This window comes from Sceloporus undulatus, chromosome 9 (genome assembly GCF_019175285.1).
Source record: "Sceloporus undulatus isolate JIND9_A2432 ecotype Alabama chromosome 9, SceUnd_v1.1, whole genome shotgun sequence".
Lineage (NCBI taxonomy): Eukaryota > Metazoa > Chordata > Lepidosauria > Squamata > Phrynosomatidae > Sceloporus > Sceloporus undulatus.
In genome coordinates this window covers 4,280,633-4,303,060 of record NC_056530.1, presented here as the reverse complement: position 1 = coordinate 4,303,060, position 22,428 = coordinate 4,280,633, and the positions used below count along the sequence as shown (strand labels likewise).

The window sequence follows — 22,428 nt, the reverse complement described above, 5'->3', positions numbered from 1 at the left end:
CTTGAGGCTTGAAGCCCCAGGGACACCCCTTTTCAGGCTGCGGGGAAGCGGCGTTTTGCCGCTTCCCTGCAGCCTGAAAAGTGGCGGATTGGGGCCTCAGCGGTTGCCGTTCTGACCACTGAGGCCCCGATACACCGGGGAAAGGGGCGGGTGCAGCCCACCCCAAACAGGCGGTCTGTAACCCGCCTAAAATCCTTAGCTTCTTTGTACATAAGTCTCCAAACGTTTATCAAAGCATGTTCGTCCACTAATTTCTCAAAAGCTTGTGGGAGTTTCCCTTGTGTTCTTTTAATTTTAGATTCAGATTGACGGTCCAGTTCCGGATTGATTACGCCATTCCAGTCTCCCATTATTAACACTTTATCATAGTTACAGTTTCTAAGTTCTGAATTCAATTTTGCATAAAATGCATCTTTCCTATCTGTGAAAATTATTTTTGCTTTGAATCTATTATTAACATAAATGACCACTCCTTTTTTCCTTTGAGTGCTTGCTATGAATTCATTTCCCAGTCTATTATTTTTTAACAAATGAATATCTTTCTTGTTAATATGAGTTTCTTGTAAACTAATAACATCAAGTCTTTGTTTAACTAAGGCGGGGTACAGACCGCCGCCGCCAGTAGGTCCGCAGGGGAGCCGGAGCCTTCACACGGCCCGACTCCCGAGCGGACCGAAAAAGAAGCTCCAAAATGGAGCTTCTTTTAAAGTCGCGTTTGCAACGTAGCGAGGGGCCAGGGGCGCGCTCGCTACGTCACAAGCGGCGCGACACGTCTGGACGCTGTGCGTCCAGTACGTAAAGATGGCGGCGCCCATGTAGAAGGGGCGCCGCCATCTTGTATGTATACAATACGTACTAGGGTTAGGGGGGTGCGGAAGTACCGCCCCTTCCTAACCCTAGTACGTATTGTATACGTACTAAATGGCGGTGTGTATGCTTCCTATGTCGTGTGCGATTTTTTTGCGTTTCTGAGGGGAATTCATTCCCCTCACATTCCAGGATAATATTTTAATTTTCTGCATTTTATGTTTTTTTTACTTTGTTATACTTTCCTCTAGGCCTTTTTGACCCTCTTGATCCTCTTTTGCCTTTTCCTCTCCCTTTTCTTCCTCTTCTTTGTTTTCCTCCTCTTCCGATTCTGTTGATCTTTTTTCCAAAATTTCACGATTTTTCCTGAAAAAGTCCTTCATTTTCATCACTGAGTTGATTCTAAATTGTTCTGATTTAAATCTAAAAGAGATTCCTTCTAGCCGTTTCCATCTGTAATTTATGTTGTTTCTTTTTAAAAGATTTGTAAGTGGCTTGTATTCCATTCTTTTTTTAAGGATTCTGGCAGGTATATCTTTAAAGACAATCAGTTCTTCTCCCTCTACTTCAAATTTGTCTTCGTAACTCAAAAGAATAAATTCATCTGTAGTTTTTTTCCTTGTGAAGTAGATAATTATATCCCTAGGCAATTTTCTTTGTTTTGCCACCTTTAAATTGATCCTAAACATTTTACTTATTTCCCATTGAAATTGGTCCAAATCTGCTCCCATATATTCGGCTAAATGAGGTGTCAAATATTCGTATAAATCTTCATTTTCTTTTTCCTTCAATCCTCGTATTTTGATGCAGTTTTCTCTTTGTTTTAAATCTTGTATTGCTCTTTCATCTAAATCTTTCTCATAATTTATTTCAATATCTCTCACTCTTCTATTAATTTTGTCAGTTTTGTCTTCAATTGTTCCCATGTTTTTTTCCATCTTTTTGATGTCCTCCATTGCCTTACTTAAAGTTTCCTTCATATCCTTCAATTCTGATCTTATTTCCTGCCTTATTTCTTGTTTAATTTCTTTTCTCATTGCTGCTATGTCCCTTTGTGTTGCTTTAATATCTTCCTTCATTAATAGATACAATTCTTTTAGTTCTTCTAACATAGTCATCTGGTGTGGTTGTTTAGAGGGTGGTTCCAATGATGGTCTTCTCTGCAAGGCTGAATCTTGCTTTGCTTTCCTTGTATACATTGTTAATCCACTGCTTTGGCCTACGCTCTGACCGCTATTTCCTTAGATCTTCTCCACTACTTTAGTCTCTACCTTCTCCATTGTCTCCTTAAGAGACTGATCGTCTTTTCCGCTGCTTTGGCCTTAAATTTTTCTCCGCTACTTTAGCCTTCCCCACTCTCTCCTTGGGTCTTTCTCCGCTGTCTCCTTGGGTCCTCCGCTGCTTTGGCCTCCGCTTTCCCCGCTGTCTCCTTAGGTCTTTCTCCGCCGTTTCCTTGGGTTCTCTGCTGCTTTGGCCTCTGCTTTCTCCTTGGGTCTTTCTCCGCTGTCTCCTTGGGTCTTCTGCTGCTTTGGCCTCCGCTCTCCCCGCTATCTCTTTGGGTCTTTCTCTGTTGTCTCCTTGGGTTCTCTGCTACTTTGGCCTCCTCTTTCTCCGCTGTCTCCTTGGGTCCTCCGCTGCTTTGGCCTCCGCTCTCCCCGCTGTCTCCTTGGGTCTTTCTCCGCTTAAATCTTTAAACAAATAAACTCTTACTCAGATGCTGTATCTTTCTTGCGACGAGAGTTCCTTGTTTCCATAAATTGCTCACCCTTGTTGGGGTTTCCTCTCGGAGAAAAGAAAGAAAGAAAAAAAAGTAGCTTTATATATATATATATATATATCAGGATGGCTTAGTTTGTGTCAGAGTACGCGTCCCAGTTCTTTTTCCTTTGGGAAAGGGATTCACCAACTCCTCTTACAGTAGGTAGAGTCAAATAAACCCCACCTGAAGGTGCAAGTCCTCCAAGCTTCTCCTAGCCGTCCTCCAAACTCTCAAGGAAAGAAACAAACTATATATATATATATATATATATATATATATATTAGGATGGCTTAGTTCTTGTTGCCAGGACTCTAGTCTAGTCCGTTTTCAAAAACCAAAACTTATTTTTTCCCCCACCAGTTCTGAGAGGTTCTTTATAGCAAAGGGAAATAAAGTAAAGCACTATAATAGTTCCATAAGTTTGCCTTGCTTTACCCTCCGCTGCTTTAGCCTCTGCTTTCCCCGCTGTTTCTTTAAGTCTCTTTCTTAGCTTTAACCTGTACTTTCAATCTCTGCTCCCCTTCAACACAGTTGATTACTCTCAGCTGTTTGGGTGCAAATCTCTCGCAGCTGTGTTACTCCTTTCAAGCAAACTTTAGTTTTTTTCCAGTTTTTGAGAGTTCTTATTCTTATTCATTAAATTTTATTTGTTTAACTTTATACAAACAGTTCATTCCTCTTATCCCAACCTCCTAATTAAATGTCAAATTGGCAAAATAAAACTAACGGAGGTGGATATTCCATCTTTTTCAAAGTAGGTTACTCACGCCCATGCCATTTCTTTGGCTCTATCTCTTCTCGTAGTGAAGTCTTAACTGAAGATATCTTGTCTCTTCAGTCACTGGAGGCTTTTATATCAACGTTCTTAAATTCTTCCACTTCTTCTTTAGTTAAAAATTGGGGGCAACTCTTGTGCCTTATGGCTTCCCACAGAAACGGCGATGCTCTTTGTCCTTTGCCCACTTCGAATCCCTCCCGTTTAGGAAGAGGTTGAAGCAGGCAACGCTGGCACTAGCAGAGCTTCTTCATTTAGGCAATGCCATGCCTAAAGTTTTTCTCTCTCCGTGTTGGAAAAAACGGAGGAGAAGACGTCTCTGTGGAGGGCTGTTTTCAGAGACTCCTGAAAACACGTCCGTCGGGCTGCCGCTCCCCACCCGGAAGCCTGGAATACACCTCAGTTTTAAGGATATTTGAGGCTCATTTACCATATAAATTTAATACTAATCAAGAATGAATGTGGGATTCTATTTGTTAATGAGTGTGGAACATTTCAATGAATTTAATATTTAATTAGGAATTAATTTTAATTACTTTCAGCTAATAGCCATAGGTTTTAGATATATACAGCTGTTTTAATGTATTTTAACTAAAATGTATTTTCAAAACACAAAAAGGGCAAACCAATAAAGCAATTGCTAAGGTAAAGTGTTAACTCTCCCTCTCTCCCTCAAACTTTTTCTTCACTGTTACGGCTTCTCTTGTGGGTTTCCTTCATTCTTCATAGGATCAGGCAGTAGCATAGCACCCTAATATAGATTTCCACCTTTACAATCAAATAAAATGTAAAATGTAAAATAAAATGCTGCAGCATAGAAAATTCCAGTTTGAGAATTCAGCCATTTCCCCCAAAATCATGTCCCTCCTACCCAGATAACAATGGACATTCCCGGGACACTTCAGGCCATCCAGACTTCTAAGACTTTTGTAACTCTGTACACCTTGGGGCTTCTCCCAAACCTACTGACACCTCCCTGTGGTGGTGGATGGAGCTCACTGACAATGATATTCCTCAGAAGTGATGCTGACATTCAGCTTCATGTGGGTCACATCTACCTTGCCAGGCCGCAAAATAACAAGAACCTAGTGATTATTTAATAACTATTATTTAGTGATTATTGTAATTCGGCAGACTTGCACAACTTGTTACCTACAGCTTGAGGAAAATATTTAAAAAAACAAAAACAAAACTATAATGCCCAGATATTTCGAGCCAGCAACTGGGGGATTCTTGTGACTCTAAGCTACAAGAATAGTCTGCCATAATCACTAGGCTCTCATTCTTATTAATCTGTGTAACTGCTGTTGAACTTCACACTGCAGTGAGGGCTCACACCACCACTGAATGCTTATTCATACAAAACAACCCCCTGCACATAAAAAGATCACTCAGCAAGGAAAAAGCTAAATTATAACCCTTTTCCTGACATCTAGTTTTTTATGGGAGGGAATTTATTTGTATGAAGAAATATTCAGTTGCCATGTGGGACAGCCCATACACAATCTTATCCATCTTGATGGAAAATTATGTAACCAAGAGTTTTATGAGTCAACACTGTATCAAAAGAAAATAAGGCTGCCTTCTCACTGCATAAATACTGCAATTTGACACTGTCATGGCTCCATCCTATGGAATCTTGGGATTTGCAGTTTAATAGGAGGCACCAGAGGTCCCTGACAGGGAAGGCTAATTATCTCACAAAACTATAAATCCCATAATATCCATAGCACTGAGCCATTGCAGTTAAAATGGTATCAAACTGCATTATTTCTGCCATGCAGCCTTAATTTCTCTTTCTTTAGAACTGGACCTTGAGACCTGTGTATATTGCACTGGGTAGGAGTACATCAAAATGCACAAGTAAGCACAATTACTGGCAATAAGAGCTTTCAGTGAAAATGTGCTGGTATCTGGGTTTGTCCCTGGTCCTACCCATTCCTAGAGTGCAACCCTGAAGACTTTTCTGAAACTGAATTTCAGATCAAGATGGGCTGAAAGCAGTTTCTGTTATTTAAACATAACAGTCAACAAACAGCTTTCCAAAATCCATTATGGCAGATTCTATTCCAACCTTGTAAAATTGAAGGGTGGGATACAAAAGCTGGAAAAGCGACAAATGATGGAAGTCATTAATGGTATAAGAACATTTGGGAGGAGCGCCAGATTTGGCCTAGACCTGAGTTCAACCAGAATATGGCCTGCTGGGGTTTTGGAGAGCTTGCTGGAAGAATCTACAGTATTCCATAATCCTCACAAACCAGAATTCTGACTGCAATTTAATTCTGCTGGGTTATTTCTGCTCCCTAGTGGTAGTGAACCGATACTACAAGAAGCCATGTTAATTACAATTAAATTCCCTTCCAAATAAAGTTCTTCAGAAATTGTAAATATGTAAACCGCTTAGAGAGTGCTGTCTTCACTATTGAGGGGTATAGAAATATAAATGCTATTGCTAAATGCTAACAAGAAGTATAAAAGTATACACACATATAGATACATCTGCCACTTTGAGTCTGGTGGATAGAAATGCAACTGATACTGTATTTTACATAAAAATATATGTGCACTTGTACGTAATCTCTGTAATATACTTTGCATACTCTTTACATACATAATGGACTTTAAACAAAGTATCAGCACAGAAAATGGTCTTCTAGTATACAGTTGTATTATTAAAAACTAATAAAACCCCAGATCAGTCTGAGCTTGAATGAGAAATTTCGTTGGATTTCAATGTACAGTACAACCTCCTTATCCACAGTGGATACATTCCTGGACTTTGTGTGGATACGTAAAAGCATGGATAGTGGCAGCAGATAGATGGTGAGGGAGGGAACAAGGCAGCACTACCACTTGACTCCTTCTTCCTTATTTCCTGTCTGCCTTCATTCACTCTTTCTATCCTGGCAGGGGGAGGCTAGCTCCCCATGAACCCTTCTCCATCCTCACTGGTCATGGGATGAGGAAGACTGTTGGAAGACTGTTGGGGGGACTGATGAGGAGGGGGATAGGCGAGGATGGAGAGGGGTGCACAGGGAGCTACTGAAGACCAATGGGAGGGAAGGAGGGAGCCAGTCGCTTGGTTACTGCTTCCTTTGCATCCGCTCACCTTGGGTGCAGTGACTGAGCAACTAGCCAGCTGGCTTGCCAGCCTTCTTTCCATTGTTGCTTGTGAGAGTGTGGTGCCCATCACCAAGAGTGACACACAGCTTTATGTAGCCTGGTGTCCCTGTGCCTCTCTTGGCAGAGGAAGGAGTGTTCATCTCCTTCCTCAGCTGAGAAATACAAACTGGAGGTGGTGGTGAGCCAGGTTCGGTCAAGGCACATGCTGTTGGCTGGCTGGCTGTTGCGCAAAGTGGGAGGTGATGTCATGGGGACAGCCTCCATCCTCTTCATCTTGCAGTGGGCAAGGACAGAGCGGGGTGCGCAGGGAGAAGAAAAGAACTGACTGGTGGCACTGCTTTCTTCCTTTCTTCCCTCCCTCCCTGTCTTGCATGATGAAAAGGCAAGGCAGGACCCCAGCTACTGGCGGCATCCATAATAATAAACAAATAATACAATTTTTATTTATGTTTCCCTGCCTCTCCCAATTGGATCGAAGCGGGCTTACAGACTTACTTGTAATCCATGGATTACAAGTAAGTGAAACTGCAGGTACCAATCCTGTGGATACAGAGGTCATACTATATTTCTATTTTCAAACAAAGATGAGATGTTTGTGTGATCAAGGGATAAATAAAAGAGAGGAGCAGGGGTCAACAGAACCTTTGAGGTGGCACAGATATATAGGGGAGCAAGGTCCCAGTATCTGTTCAAAAGACAGGCAAGACTTATTGAAATAAGAAACTGATTTGAGAGCCAGTAATATTGTTGCCATTCTTAAGTCCCATTTTAAACCAATGAAATTTAGCACTTATTCCCTGTTCCTGTTTCAAATGCCCCAACATTTACGTGAGTGGCTAAAACTGTGCTTGTACTTGAGAAAAGATGTGGCACAATTACAGAATTAGTTGTAGCACCAGAGCTTGGAAAAGTTATTTTTTAGGCTATAACTCCCAGTATCTCTTAAGCAGCATGTCAAATGTAGAGAATTTTGGGAACTGTAGTTCAAAAAAGTACTATTTCCAAATTCTGGATAGCACACTAAATTGAAGCGTTCAAAAACTTGAAGTGTCAGCTTATAATGCAACTTTTATTCATTCTGTTCACACAATTATTGTGGACTTTTCTGTATGAACAGCAGCACAGAGCACTCTTACATAAAAGGAACAAGTCACTTCATCATGTACAATCTATGTTTTTGGCAGTTTGTGTGCAGTTTGCTGGATGTGGCATCATGCTGCAAGAGTGCGAGACAGACAGCACTTGTGGCATGATTAACATTAGACATAGAAATAATGAGAGGGAAAGGAACCTGAGAAGTGGAATACTAGTGCCATAAAGTCCACTTTTTACAGAGAATATGAGTTGGGGTTCCAGGTATCCCAAAGTGTTTTGCTTCATATCTATGATAAAAAAGATGCCAAATGGTAATGTTTTGCTGAGAGGTTGTCTGGCTGACAGCCTCAACAGGATGCATTCCAGAATGATCTACACTAACTTTATGATTTGAATGGATCATAAACTGCCTTGGGAGACATGATGCCACCATTTAAAATAAATAAAAACAATGGAAACAGAATAAACTGTCTAGGAAGCAGTGTCTTTCTGACCAAGTCAGAGCACCTGTAGTTCCTAAAATAATACAACAACTATTCTTCACTAAGGTAGCAGTGGGGGCCAAGCCAAGGCTGAGAGGGAAAGAGGATAAGATATACTTCTTGCCCTTAGTACCACTGGGGAAAGCATCAGAGACCTAAGTGAGACTATCTTACGCTGTGTCAAACTATCCCCCCCCCCCAAGCCCCAATTTAACTCAATATGGCTCACTCTGGGAAGCAGCAGTTCTCTGGTGTTTCAGACAGGAATCTTTTGGAAGCCTTGCATAGACAGTCTGTTGACCTAACCTGGAATCTTCTGCATGAAAGCTTACGCTAAACTATGGCCCTTAAAAATTTAACCAAGCCCAAGGCTGCCCACGCAGAATGTCCCAACAACATCATAGCAACAGCATAGATAAGCAAAAGCTAGGTATGATGAAGGGAGGAGAAAAGAGAGAAAAACAAGAGGAATTTCCTATAAAATCTTGCAGTGCTATCATGTAAATAGCACAGAGGGAAACTGTTCTATGAAAACTTTCCCTTACAAATCGAGAACCACATCACTCTGTAGAATTCTTGAAATGTTGATATAAGAAAGCTCTGTTTGCAACATCTAGATGTCTTTGGCTGCTCACAGTAAGAAGTTAAGGCATTTTCATGTCATTTGACCATCTGCTTCAGGCATCTAAAAGCACAAGGTCTTGTAACAAGATGGTACAGTGTTTTCCTAAACCCGCTTTGAGGACGCTTCATCTAAAATAGCCTGTCAGCATTCAGAGTCCACCAAGCATGCTCAATCCCACTAGGCTATTTTTAAGAAACTCCCTCCTTGTTCTTCCACATTGTTTGCACTTCTGCAGTTCTTGGGGTATTTCCAAATCTACAGACATTCCCCTCTTGTGCATGATTAGTGCCATTCTGGTTATAAAAGGACTGGCACCCAGAGAATAAGTTTGTGATTGATATCCAGTAAAACCTTGCCACTGCACATTATGGATATCATGCCTTGATATGTCTATATGTAGCTACCAAAGACAATGAAGAAGTGACAGAGAAGTAAATGAGAATGTCTAGCAAGTGATTAACAGTTCATAAAGATACACTCAGATGTTCTGGCTCACGCTCAGGCATGATGAGCTCCAGGAGGCAATCCATTAGCATAGATTACTTCCATAAATGAGACAATTCCCAGGGTTGGGAACGAAACAGGGGAGAAAATATGTGATCTCACTTCAGGATGTCAGTGCCTTGAGAAACAGGACAATCATGGGCACCGAGACTCTGTTGGGAAGCAGCCCACTGCACCAACACGGACGGGGCACTCTGGATAGGGGGGCAAAGCATCTCGGGAGAGGAAGGAACGCTGAGAATTAGAGAGGAAAGGGAGGAATGAAAATATGCACAGCAAGAAAGTAAATTTTAACCTTAGCTCCCTCATTCTTTCCTGAAAAAAACTGCGGAACCCTATCCTGCTATTTCATTTTTTTGCTCTTTCGATCAGAAAAATCCAACACATTTTGCACAACTGCAGAACAGAGGCTATAATCTCAAGAGATGGCTGGGACTTTTCTTCTCCCAGAATAAGAGAGGGGGAAATTTGAATGATTTAACATGCTTCTCCTTGACCACAGCTTTCTTTGATTTCTCTCTCTCTCTCTCTTTCTTATATATATATATCTATTCTGCACTGTCTGAACCAAACCTTCAATCTGGAATGTCTAAGCTGCATTGTACAACCATAAAACTATTGTCTGTTGTCAAATGTTCTTCCCATATTGAAAAGGTGGGTCCACAAGAACCCTAAATTCCAGAAGAACTATATTTGTTCTAAATTCTTTATTTTTAGTCAACAGATCTGACTTCCCATCTGCACTTCCAAAATTTAAATGTCTCACCTGTCCCCATTGGTTGATATGGTATCAAACTTGGACTTTTTCTTTGGAATTTCATTCTGAATAGATGATGTAGATAATGTTTTCTGCCTGCAAAAGGAAACAAAAAACATACACTGATAAAATGCTAAAAGCTTTGCAATTTCACACCAGGATTCTTGGGTACTGTCTTGTTTTTAATACCTGTCAAAAATCCTGGAAGTAAAAGCTCTTGTAGCATTTCTTGAAGTCAAGCAAAGATTTATGACTTTCAATGCATTCATTTAAAAAACTTGGACATGCTCAGTAGCTAAACATTTTACAACAAGATAAAGAAATGACATTCCACAACTCAGTTGTTCCCCAGCTATCTAACCTGTATGAAGGGGTATCTAGATACTTTTATTATCTTCCAAAACACTACTTTGGATTCTTCTTACTATAGCAGAAAAAATTACAGTGTGCATTAGGAAAGTGGTGTGTCACATATGATTGTTGTCACCTTCCATTTGTCCTTACACATTTCATTTTGTCCTTACAATTACCTTGCGAAGTATGTTAGGGTAAAGAAAAGAGAAATAGACAGACAGCATGTGTTTGTGTGTGGGGAGGGGAGTGAGGGAAAGAGAGAGACAGACAGACAGATGTCAGACACAAGGACAGAGAGGCTGACAAGACTGGTCAAGCCTACTGACCAATACCCCTTCCTTTTGGTCCACGTGGGAACTAATGATACTGCAAGACACAGCATTCAGAACATCAAAAGGGATTACAAGGCGCTAGGTAGGAAGCTGAAAGGAATGGATGTACAGGTTGTCATCTCGTCTCTTCTGCCAGTTGAAGGGCATGGTCCAGGAAGGGAGAGGAAAATAGCAGATGTGAACAACTGGCTTTGCAGATGGTGCCGCCAAGAAGGATTTGGATTCTTCGATCATGGGCTACGGTTCCATGAGGAGGGACTTCTTGCAACAGACGGGTTGCATCTCACGCCAGTTGGAAGAAATGTTTTTGCCAACAGTCTCAAGAACTTGATCAGGAGAGCTTTAAACTGAGTTCCAAGGGGAAGGGAGACAATATTAAGGAAGGCGAAAGGGATGGCGAAAATAGTCAAACTGACATAGAGGAAACAAGGCAAACAGTGCAAGGACCCAACAGTGGGAGGCAAAAAAACTTGCACAGGCAGCAAGTAAATGGGAACCATGGTCTGCGATGTCTCTACACTAATGCACAGAGCATGGGAAATAAGCAAGATGAACTCGAACTCCTAGTACAACAAAGCAAATATGATATAATAGGCATCACTGAAACCTGGTGGGATGAGTCTCATGATTGGAATGTGGAAATAGAGGGGTATAACCTTATTAAGAGAAATAGGCCAAACAGGAAAGGAGGAGGAATAGCACTATATGTCAGAGATATCTACACCAGTGAAGAGATCCAGGACATCAATCATGGAAGCCAGGTGGAGAGCATCTGGATAAAAATTAAAGGGGAGGGAAACAACAAGGATGTTATGGTGGGAGTCTACTACAGACCTCCCAGTCAGATGGAGGAGCTGGATGATGTCTTTCTAGAACAGATGACCACACAGTCAGAAAAGAGAGATGTAGTAGTGATGGGCGACTTCAACTATCCTGATATTTGCTGGAAGTCAAACTCAGCAAAATCCTCAAGGTCTAGCAAATTCCTCACTTGCCTGGAAGACAATTTCATGGTCCAAAAGGTGGAAGAGGCAACAAGGGGGTCAGCTATTTTAGATCTGATCCTAACCAACAAGGATGACTTGGTTAATGGGGTGCAAGTGGTGGGATCATTAGGTGGAAGTGACCATGTTCTCCTGGAGTTTGTAATACAGTGGAAAGGAGAAGCCAGGCATAGTCAAACACACATCCTAGACTTTAGGAGAGTGGATTTCAGTAAACTTAGAGAAGTATTGAGGGCGATTCCATGGTCAGAAATACTAAAAGATAAAGGAGTTCAGGACGGATGGGACTTTCTCAAAAGGGAGATACTGAAGGCACAATTTCAAACAGTTCCAGTGAGAAAGAAAAACGGGAGGTGTCTCAAGAAACCAGGATGGATGACTAAGGAACTTTCAACCGAGCTAAGTTTGAAACGGAACATGTACAGTATAAGAAATGGAAAAAGGGGGAAATCACGAAAAAGGAATTCAAAGAAATAGCAGGCATGTGTAGGGGTAAAGTCAGAAAAGCTAAAGCGCAGAATGAACTCAGGCTTGCTAGAGAGGTTAAGAACAACAAAAAGGGCTTTTTTGGATATGTCCGCAGCAAAAGGAAGAAGAAGGAAACAGTAGGGCCACTGCGTGGAGAAGATGGCAAAATGCTAACAGAAGACAGAGAAAAGGCAGAATTACTAAACACCTTCTTTGCCTCAGTCTTCTCAGAAAAGGCAAAGGGTGCTCAACCTGAGGATAATGGAGCAGAAGACAGAACAGGGGAATTTCAGCACATAATAAGTAAAGAGATAGTAGAGGAACACCTTGTTAATCTAAATGAATTTAAGTCTCCGGGACCAGATGAACTCCATCCAAGGGTATTAAAAGAACTGGCAAATGTAATATCGGAGCCATTGGCAATCATATTTGAAAACTCCTGGAAAACAGGAGAGATCCCAGCAGACTGGCGAAGGGCAAACGTTGTCCCCATCTTCAAAAAGGGGAAAAAAGAGGATCCCAACAATTATCGTCCAGTTAGTCTGACATCAATACCAGGAAAGATTCTGGAGCAGATCATTAAACAGAGAGTCTGTGAACATCTAGAAGGAAATGCCATAATCACAAAAAGTCAACATGGGTTTCAGAGAAACAAGTCATGCCAGACAAATCTAATCTCTTTCTTTGATAAAATTACCAGCTTGGTAGATGAAGGGAATGCTGTGGATATAGTATATCTTGATTTTAGTAAGGCCTTTGACAAGGTTTCCCATGACATTCTTGCAAACAAGCTTGTAAAATGTGGGCTAGACAAAGAAACTGTTAAATGGATTTGTAATTGGTTGACCGGCCAAACCCAAAGGGTGCTCAACAATGGCTCCTTTTCATCCTGGAGAAAAGTGACCAGTGGGGTCCCACAGGGCTCTGTCCTGGGCCCAGTGCTATTCAACATCTTCATCAATGACCTGGATGACAGAATAGGGAGCATACTTATCAAATTTGCAGATGACACCAAATTAGGGGGAATAGCTAATACCCCAGAGGACAGGATCAAGATTCAAAATGACCTGAATAGACTAGAAAGCTGGGCCAAAGCTAACAAAATGAAATTCAACACAGAGAAATGTAAGGTATTGCACTTAGGGCGGAAAAATAAGATGCACAGATATAGGATGGGTGACACCTGGCTGAATGAAACTACGTGTGAAAGGGATCTAAGAGTCCAAGTAGACCACAAGTTGAACATGAGTGAACAGTGTGATGCGGCAGTTAAAAAGGCCAATGCTATTTTAGGCTGCATCAATAGAAGTATAGTGTCTAGATCAAGAGAAGTAATAGTGCCACTGTATTCTGCTTTGGTCAGGCCCCACCTAGAATATTGTGTCCAGTTCTGGGCGCCACAATTCAGAAAGGACATTGAGAAACTGGAGCGTGTCCAAAGGAGGGCGACAAAAATGGTGAAGGGTCTGGAAACCATGTCCTATGAGGAACGACTTAGGGAGCTGGGGATGTTTAGCCTGGAGAAAAGAAGGTTAAGAGGTGATATGATAGCCCTGTTTAAATATTTGAAAGGATGTCATATTGAGGAGAGAGCAAGCTTGTTTTCTGCTGCTCCAGAGAACAGGACCCGGAACAATGGATGCAAGCTACAGGAAAAGAGATTCCACCTGAACATTAGGAGGAACTTCCTGACAGTAAGAGCTGTCCGACAGTGGAATGCACTTCCTCGGAAGGTGATAGAGTCTCCTTCCTTGGAGGTCTTTAAACAGAGGCTAGATGGCCATCTGTCAGGGATGCTTTGATTTGGATTTCCTGCATGGCAGGGGGTTGGACTGGATGGCCCTAGTGGTCTCTTCCAACTCTACGATTCTATGATTCTATGATGGTGCTGATGGAGAGAAGGAGAAAGACATTAGCTTTAACATTAAAAAAATGAAGCAAAGATGGCTATGTAAGGGAGATGGTGATACGGTGGGCCCTTCCTTTATGTGGGGGGATTAATTTTGTGTATGCTCGTGCCCCATTGAAAACAATGGGGTGCATGCTTGTAGCGCCGTACGCAGGCCATACACTTTATTGTCACGTGGCTTCAGCATAAGCTTGAAGCTGTATATAGTGTGTGCATGTGTGGTGCAGGGGCACTGTACTTAGCCCATTTTCTGCTACTTCCCTTCTCCAAAAGTTATTATGAAAGTGAACATATTAATGGCAGAGTGAAGCAGAATTACCTGTAGTGGCTGCTGCTGCTAAGTCGGCTGTACTGTTCCTTCTCTGTCAGGTTTGTACGGGACGAGGTGCTCAGATGTTTACGTTGCTCTTTGGTCTTCTGTAATACTCTTTTATAGGATAGTGTGCAAAGCCAACAAAGTAGCTTCCCATCCACCTAAGGCAACCAGAAAGATAGGACATTAGTTCCTTTCCTCTATCAAACCAACCAACCAAACAAACAAAAAAATGGCACATCAACTAACTGGAATTTTAAAATGCTCAATATTTTGAATGATCTATACTTAAAAAAATTAATTTGCACTTCTTCAATAAAATTGTCAGTTGGAACACAATTATATTTTAGTTTGTGCACATCTGAATTTTACAGAGCATTCTTGGATATATATATATATATATATATATGAAAACTTTCAAGGAAAGCTCCTTTTAATATTTATGTAGGTTTAAAAACTTGCTATTTCAGTAAAGGAAACAAATGAAATATAACCCCCCCTCCTTAACTGTCATCTCGGCCTCAGAGGGAGCGATCAGGCAGACCCAGCAACATCAGGGACTGCCTGAAGGAAGAGGCCCCTCCCTCCTTAACTGTCATCTCGGCCTCAGAGGGAGCGATCAGGCAGATCCAGCAACATCAGGGACTGCCTGAAGGACGAGACTTCTCCCTCCTTTAACTGTCACATTGTATTTTGTATTGTATTGCAATTTTTTACTGTACACCTCTATGATCATTGCGGAATAGCGGTCTATAAATAAAATGTATTATTATTATTATTATTATTATTATTAACCAATTTACAATACAAACAGGATTTCATAATAATGCCACATGTAAACAAATAAACAGTATTTGCAACAGAGTGGCCAAGATGGGTTGGTCCAGAAGTTTGACTTTGAGGTCGGTCAAATTTATTTGTTTTTGCAAGTTGTGTATAAAGGAAATACCAAATTTATCACCATCATGTAGTCCTTTGGAGGCTTGGATGCAATAATAATAATAATAATAATAATAGGTTTTATTTATATACCGCCCAATCACTGGGAATCCAAGCGGTTTACAATAGAGTGGATAACAGACAGTTCCCTGCCCACAGGCTTACAATCTAAAAGACACGACACAAAAGGAGAAGGGAATGGTGAGGGGGGGAGGGAATCAGGTCCAGCATTCTTCTCTCCCTCTGAGGCCTGGACCAAGGCAGATGGACCGGAGGGAGGGCTCTTCTTCTTCAGGCTAGCCCCTGATGGAACTGGGCCAGCCTACTCTCTCCCTCAGAGGCCGAAAGATGACAGTTAGGGAGGGAGGAGCCTCCTTCTTCAGGCTAGCCCCTGATGGAACTGGGCCAGCCTTCTCTCTCCCTCAGAGGCCGAAAGATGACAGTTAGAGAGGGAGGAGCCTCCTTCTTCAGGCTAGCCCCTGATGGTACTGGGCCAGCCTTCTCTCTCCCTCAGAGGCCGAAAGATGACAGTTAGAGAGGGAGGAGCCTCTTTCTTCAGACTAGCCCCTGATGGCAGATAATCTGATGATAGATTATTTTTTCTGCAAGCACTATTTGTCAAACTCTATTTAACCAAGACAGAAATGTAACTGTAAAGAGAAGCTTCCAACCCTTGGCTATTTCAATACATGCCATGATTATTCAAAAAAGGCACAAAAGAATATCTAGAAAACTACAGACCAATCAGCCTGCAGAGGAAAAATATTGGAACAGATATTACAGGAGTCTGTTAGCAGTATCTTGATGACAATGCAGTGATAAGTAAGAGCCATTATGGGTATGTCAAGAACAAATTCTGCCAAACTAATCTTATATCTTTTTTTGACATTAGTTCAGTATACAGTAGGAATGCTATGGATGTCATTTATCTGAATTTCAGCCAATTTATGATTAAGAAACTGATTAAATATGGAAACACTGTCAGAAAGATCCATAACTGGTTGGAAAACTGTTCTGAAAGAGTCATCAGCTGTGCTTCAAACTTGAAGAAAATCTGGAGTGGAGCTCCTCAGGATTCTGTCTTTGATTTATTACCCTCCAACATTCATAGCCATGTTAATCTAGAACCACGGTGATGAACCTATGGCACATGTGCCCTCTCTGGAACATAAAGAAGAGGAGGAACAGGCACATGTCTGTTCCTCATATTCCCCCGGGCCTCCAGCTGTCTCTGGGAAAGTCCTGCCTCCAGAAGTCCTGTCTTTCTCCCCCCTCGGAGGCCTTCCCCCCCGGCACCGGGTAACACCCGATGCAGGAACGCCTTTGAGTTTGGGCACTCGGTCTCTAAAAAGCACACCATCACTGATCTAGAATATCAGTTACATAGAGGGATCTTGTAGGATCTTTGAGACTAACTCAGTTGTAGAATAAACTTTTGTAGACATTGGTTCAAAACGCACTGAAGAAATAATCCAATTTGAGACTGCTTTAACTGTGCTGGCTCTGTGCTAGGGAATCCTGGGAATTCTAGTTTGTTGTGGCAGCAACAGAAAGAGAAGGCTAAATGTCTCGCAAAACTACAGTTTCCAGAATTCCCTAGAATTGAGCCAGGGCAGTTAAAGCAGTCTCAAACTGGATTATTTCTGTAATGTATTTTGGACCTCAATCTACTTCTTCAGATGTATGGAGCGAACTGGTGCCCAGGAAGGACTTTTATAATCAGACTCTGGCTTCCAGAGTAATTGAACATTAGAAGGAATGTTCTTGACAGTAAGTGGTTTGGCAATGGAACCAATTGCCTAGAGAGGTGGTGGGGGTCTCTGAATTTCTTCAGAAAGAGGCTGGACAGCTACCTCCTGGGGATGTTTCTAAACTGGTGTTTCTAAACTGAACAGGGGTTTGGACTCAAAGGCCAATGAGGCCCCTTGTTGCTTTCCAGATGTTGTTGGACTACAATTCAAACTAGCCATTGCTAACATTGGAGAGATAATGGGATGGCAATTGTTGCTCAACAAAATCTGGAGAGTCACATGTTCCCGAGCCTTGTGACACAGATGGATGTGACAATGCTCAGAATCTAGGCACATAATGAATCAGAACAGAGATACTCACTTTTTTCCTGTCATCTTTCCTGTCAAAGGCACACTGTTGTTTACACTGCTCACAGGAATGAGGTGGTCCATATTTCTTCTCAGAATTTGTACAACGCTGGCACTTGTTACCAATAAATGCAGCAATTATGTTGCAGTACTGGCAGGGTTTAGGCTTAAAAGATAAGCATCAAAGGTAGAAGGTATCACCATCTCTATATACTCAAATGGTACCAATATTTCATTTTTCACTTTTCTCAGTTAAATGAACTGAGAAAAGTGAATGCTAAATGTATTATACTCCAAAGCCAATTGTGACATTTACTTTGATCATTCATCCAAGCTAATTATTTTATGTGTTAAGTCAGGGGTGAGCTACTCATTTTATGTGGATTATCCATTTTCATGGGGGGGGGGGGAAGAATCCTTATTTTCCACTAAAATGTTTTATATTTATAAAGCAAGTGTTTATTCAGGGTCAGCTGGCATTTAAGGCATTAGTAATCTGTGTTAAAGTGTCTCGAGTGGACAATCTTATTTAAAACCAATGAAGTACATTAGCTAAATGAGATCATGTACCCTGTAGTCTATCTTTTCTTGCAAGAATTCCAGTGAACAGCAAGTGCAAAATTGGAGCAGTCAACCTGTTACTTTTCAGATGCACTACAGTTCCCATAATCCCTGCTCATTTGTCAATCTGTCTGAGGCTAATGGGAGTCCAGCAGTGTTTGGAGTGCTGTAGGTTTTTTAATTGAACATGGGCAAGTATCATTGGTGGATCATGGTCTATTTTCAGCTCACCACTGCTTTTAACCACTTTCAGAATAAAGAAAACTTTCCAATATACAGAGGGAAATTACTTTCATACATACCGTTCCGTAAAGTTTTACATTCTGAGCACACTTTTTGCATATTGTATTGGTTTTGCTAGAAGAACAAAAAGAGGAATATAATAAGATATTGCTGATGTGATTTGCATTTATGGATTATAGAATAAACTGAACAAAGGAAAAAAGAGTGCCTTTGTGGCTTTTATGAATTGTATGTCATTTATGATGTATCCTACATTATTTCATTATCATGTGCCAATTATTATCAATCTATGAAGTGTTTTAACTTGGTGTTTTAAAAAAGGCATAACACATGAAAGTGATTGCAGATCAAGAAACCATTTCCTGCATCTAAATTAATAGAAGATGCTGGTATATATTCTGCTCAGGAAGGGTTAATCGGGCAGAAGAGATTTCCAATGTAACTGCATTCTGCACAGCAGTCTTATCTATGTCTAATTCAGAAGTAATCTCCACTCAGTTCAGCACAATGTGGATTGCAAATCTATACCCATTAACCTGGAAGTAAGTCCAAGTGAACTCATAGACTTACTTCTGGTTAGACATATACAGGATTCTACTGCAAGTCCCAAGGCTTTTCCAGCTATTGCTGATGTGGACTGTGGCTGATGAGAATTTTTGTTCAAGGTTTCTGGAGAACAATCTGGTTTATGGGCTCTCAGTCTATGTCTTTAACATTACATATTTTGTTTATTTTTAGTTTCAAGCAACAAATTGTTAATTATTCTAACTTCAGTGGTTGCATTTGTTATGAGGCTGTTTGATGGTTCAGAATACAGCTTTCTCAGAGCACTTGGATCCATATCATGGCTGTCACTAAAATGACATGACTGCCATAAAAAAACCACCACTCAGTGCTTGGGAATATTACTTTTCTTTGTGATAAAGCCTCCACAGGGGCTGGCCCATGCAAACAAACAAGATCAGCCTCTCCAGATTGTAACTGTGAATTGTGGAGCTCAACCACAAGGAAGCAATTTTTGACTTCATTTTTAAAGCAGCCACATTAATTGGTAGCTCATGAACCTAGTGTTTTTTCCTGACAGAAAGTTCTATCACAGTGTTGGGGAATGCATGGCCCTATAGACACTGAGGATTGCAATTCTCATGATACTTCCACCAGTTCTTCTATCTGGGCTTGATGAAAACTGCAGTCTAACAACAGCTGTAGGGCCAAGTACCCACTTCTCTGCTCAGAAATAACTTCCAAATTGACATGAATTTCATGAGTACCATATATACTCAACTATAAGTCGACCTCATGTATAAGTCAAGGGCAAGTTTTGGGGGCCAAAATTATGGATTTGGCTATGACCTGTGGATAAATTGAGGGTAAAATGTAGGGGCATATAGCAAAGGATCTAAAGGATGAAGCAAAGCAAAACAATGTCAATGAACTTATAAAATTCCAGCAGACATAACTCTGTGTGCTTACTTTTAAGACTGGATGGATGAGAGAGTAGAGGGAGATGGTTCCTTCTTTTAAGTGAGAGTTAAGATACAGTACTTACATTGACCCATGGATAAGTCGAGTCAGTTTTTTGGGGGTCAGGTTTTGACCTAAATTTCTAGATTTATACATGAGTATATATAGTATACTAATACTGACTTTGTCTGCTTGAGCATAAACTCAAAAGGCCTGACTGAAAAACCATGTTAAAGTAATGCACCACCATTTAAAGTTAAAACAAAAGCTTAAGTGTTGTAGATTGTCAACAAGCATTAAAGGCACACAGTATGCAAAGAAAGAGCAAAAAAAAAAAAAAGACTCTTGTTTGGGAAACATGAATAATAAAAAGTCATTCTTTAACACATATTGCAAAGTAAACAGGTCTAACTTTTCTCAGTAATCCACAGTACATAGCCTGAGCCTTTACCATTCTTGCTGGAATTCAGTTCTACAGTAAGTACACTTCACCATGGGATGTGCAATCCGACACTCCTGAAAGAAAAAGACTTTATAAAGTTATAAATATATCTGCAAAAGTTTAAAAAAAAGCAGTTAACATATACTAATATCCTGTGTCCTAAGGAAGGAGATACTGACAAGACTAATATTACATTCATAAAGACTCACGGTAAAATTCACAGTCCTATCCTGGCCATTGTTCACTTTAACATTAATGTAGGAAAAAGTACAGACTTTTATGGACAAATCACTCCAGCAGATCACTTGTTTCAAGGTGGAAAAGGCAGGAGGTGGGGGATGAAGGAATCCAGCAGCATCTTTAAGACTAGCTGATCAATTTTAGCATAAGCTCTTATAGATAATAGAGTCATAGAATCAAAGTTGGAGAAGATTGCAAGGACAATCTAATCCAACTTCCTGCCATGCAGGAATACACAGCTACAGCACTCTTGAAAGACACACATCCAAACTTTGTTTAAAGGCCTCCTATGAAAATGAGTCCACCACCCTCTGGGTCAACATATTCCACTGTGGCTGCATCTGCACTGCATAAATAATCCAGTTTGTCACCACTTTAACTGCTATGGTTTAATGCTTTGGAATTCTGGGATTGGTCGTTTGTTGCGACACCAGAGCAGTGTGAAGTACAGTAGACTTGGTCTACTTCCTTACATGACTCTACTTCCTTACATGACTCCAAGGAAGTAGACCAAGTTCCAGTCCTCACTGCAGAAATAATCAAGTTTGAGTGCTAGGGAATCCTGGGAATTGTAGTTTATTGTGGCACCAGAGCTCTCTGACAGAAAAGGCTCAATGTATCCCAAAACTACAGTTACCAGAATTCCCTAACGTTGGGCCAGGGAAGTTAAAGCGGTTTCAAACTGTATTATTTCTGCAGTGTGTTTTGCACCCAAATTTATGAAAGCTTAAGCTACAACTTCTTTCATTTAATTAGTCTCAAAGGTGCTACAAGATTCCTTTGCACCTTGGAAGATGTTTGACTAAAGCATAACATACAAATAAATTCAGAGACATAGTCCTGTTAGTCTGGAACATCAGTATCCAAGGGGAATCTTGCAGCACCTTTGAGACTAACTACGTAGAACAAGTTGTAACATCTGAGGAAGTAGACCAAGTCAATGAAAGCTTATACTACGACGTCTACTTAGTCTCAAAGGTGCTAGCTGAAATACTGATTGATTCCTAGATTAGCATCTCAGTTGCCTTCATTGACTACCCTGTCTTGTCTGTTTTAATAATTTTAACAGCATTGTTTTATTGTTATTTTTTACAGTTGATGGTTATGGTGGCTGGGTGGGTTTCTGGGACAATGTATTTTATTGTATTTTAATATTTTAATGTTGTTAGCCTCCTTGATCTTTAACGGAGAGGCAAGGTATAAATAATTTATTATTATTATTATTCAAATACATTTTGAGGCACCTTGCTGACCTAATCTCAATTCAAATATTGATTCAGATACAGACAGAGGCATTTCACTCGGCTGAAATACTGATTCAAATACATTTTGAGGCCCCTCATTCAGTTGAAAGGGACACACTAAAACAAAGGACAGTACTTGTCCATAGGGAAACAATGGGAACACCTGCCCATAAAAAACATGGGGGTTACTTGATTCTCTATGGGCATGTATTCCCTAATGATTCTCTATGGGGAAGTAAAGCCTATGTTTTCCTATGGGCAAGCAATCCCCACGATTCCCTGTGGACAAGTATTCCCCAATGCTTCCCTATGGGCAAATACTACTACTACCACTACTACTACTAATAGTAATAATAATAAAATTTATTTATATCCTGCCCCTCTATCAGGGCGGCTTACAAAGATTAAAAAAACATGCATTCCAAAATCCTCAATTCCCCTCTTAAAATACAATTAAACGATGTAAGAGCTTAAAAAAACATACATAAAAATAAAATTAAACTAAACTTTAGACCGTGACTAAAGTGCAGCTGGAGATCTTAGAGTTCTTCCGATGGCCGGAGAACTATTCAGGAAAGGCCTGCCGGAAAAGATCCGTCTTTATAGCTTTTTAAAAGCTATTTAGGGTGGTAATAGGACCGATCTCGTCCGGCAAGCCATTCCACAATCTGGGAGCAACAGCTGAGAAGGTCCTCTGGGAGGTCATTGACAGCCTAGTTTTACAAGGCTGTATCAGATTTTCCCCTGAGGATCTAAGTGTGCGGGAAGGATTGTATATGGAAGGAGGCGGTCCTGAAGATAGGTTGGACCCAAGCTATTTAGGGCTTTAAAGGTGATAAGCAACACCTTGTACTGGGCCCGGAAACTGATGGGCAGCCAGTGAAGT

General features: G+C 40.9%; 2 protein-coding genes across 7 annotated transcripts in view; one reads left to right on the top strand and one right to left on the bottom strand.

Moving 5' to 3' along the window:
• FAM76A (family with sequence similarity 76 member A) overlaps positions 1-20,840 on the bottom strand; it is a 70,951-nt gene extending 50,111 nt beyond the window's left edge. For 2 of the 4 annotated variants that reach the window (XM_042440848.1, XM_042440846.1), the window contains exons 1-6: positions 20,068-20,840; positions 18,212-18,266; positions 17,362-17,514; positions 14,317-14,471; positions 9,940-10,026; positions 9,276-9,407 (exon numbers count right to left, since the gene is read on the bottom strand). In XM_042440848.1, coding sequence (XP_042296782.1) covers positions 9,276-9,407; positions 9,940-10,026; positions 14,317-14,471; positions 17,362-17,514; positions 18,212-18,266; positions 20,068-20,111 — 626 coding nt within the window. In that variant the 5' untranslated portion in view covers positions 20,112-20,840. The remainder of the gene's footprint in view (positions 1-9,275; positions 9,408-9,939; positions 10,027-14,316; positions 14,472-17,361; positions 17,515-18,211; positions 18,267-20,067) is intronic. The other 2 variants (XM_042440845.1, XM_042440847.1) reach the window with 2 other exon arrangements.
• Positions 1-22,428, top strand: part of FGR (FGR proto-oncogene, Src family tyrosine kinase) — a 665,433-nt gene that overhangs the window by 438,181 nt on the left and 204,824 nt on the right. The window lies entirely within an intron of this gene.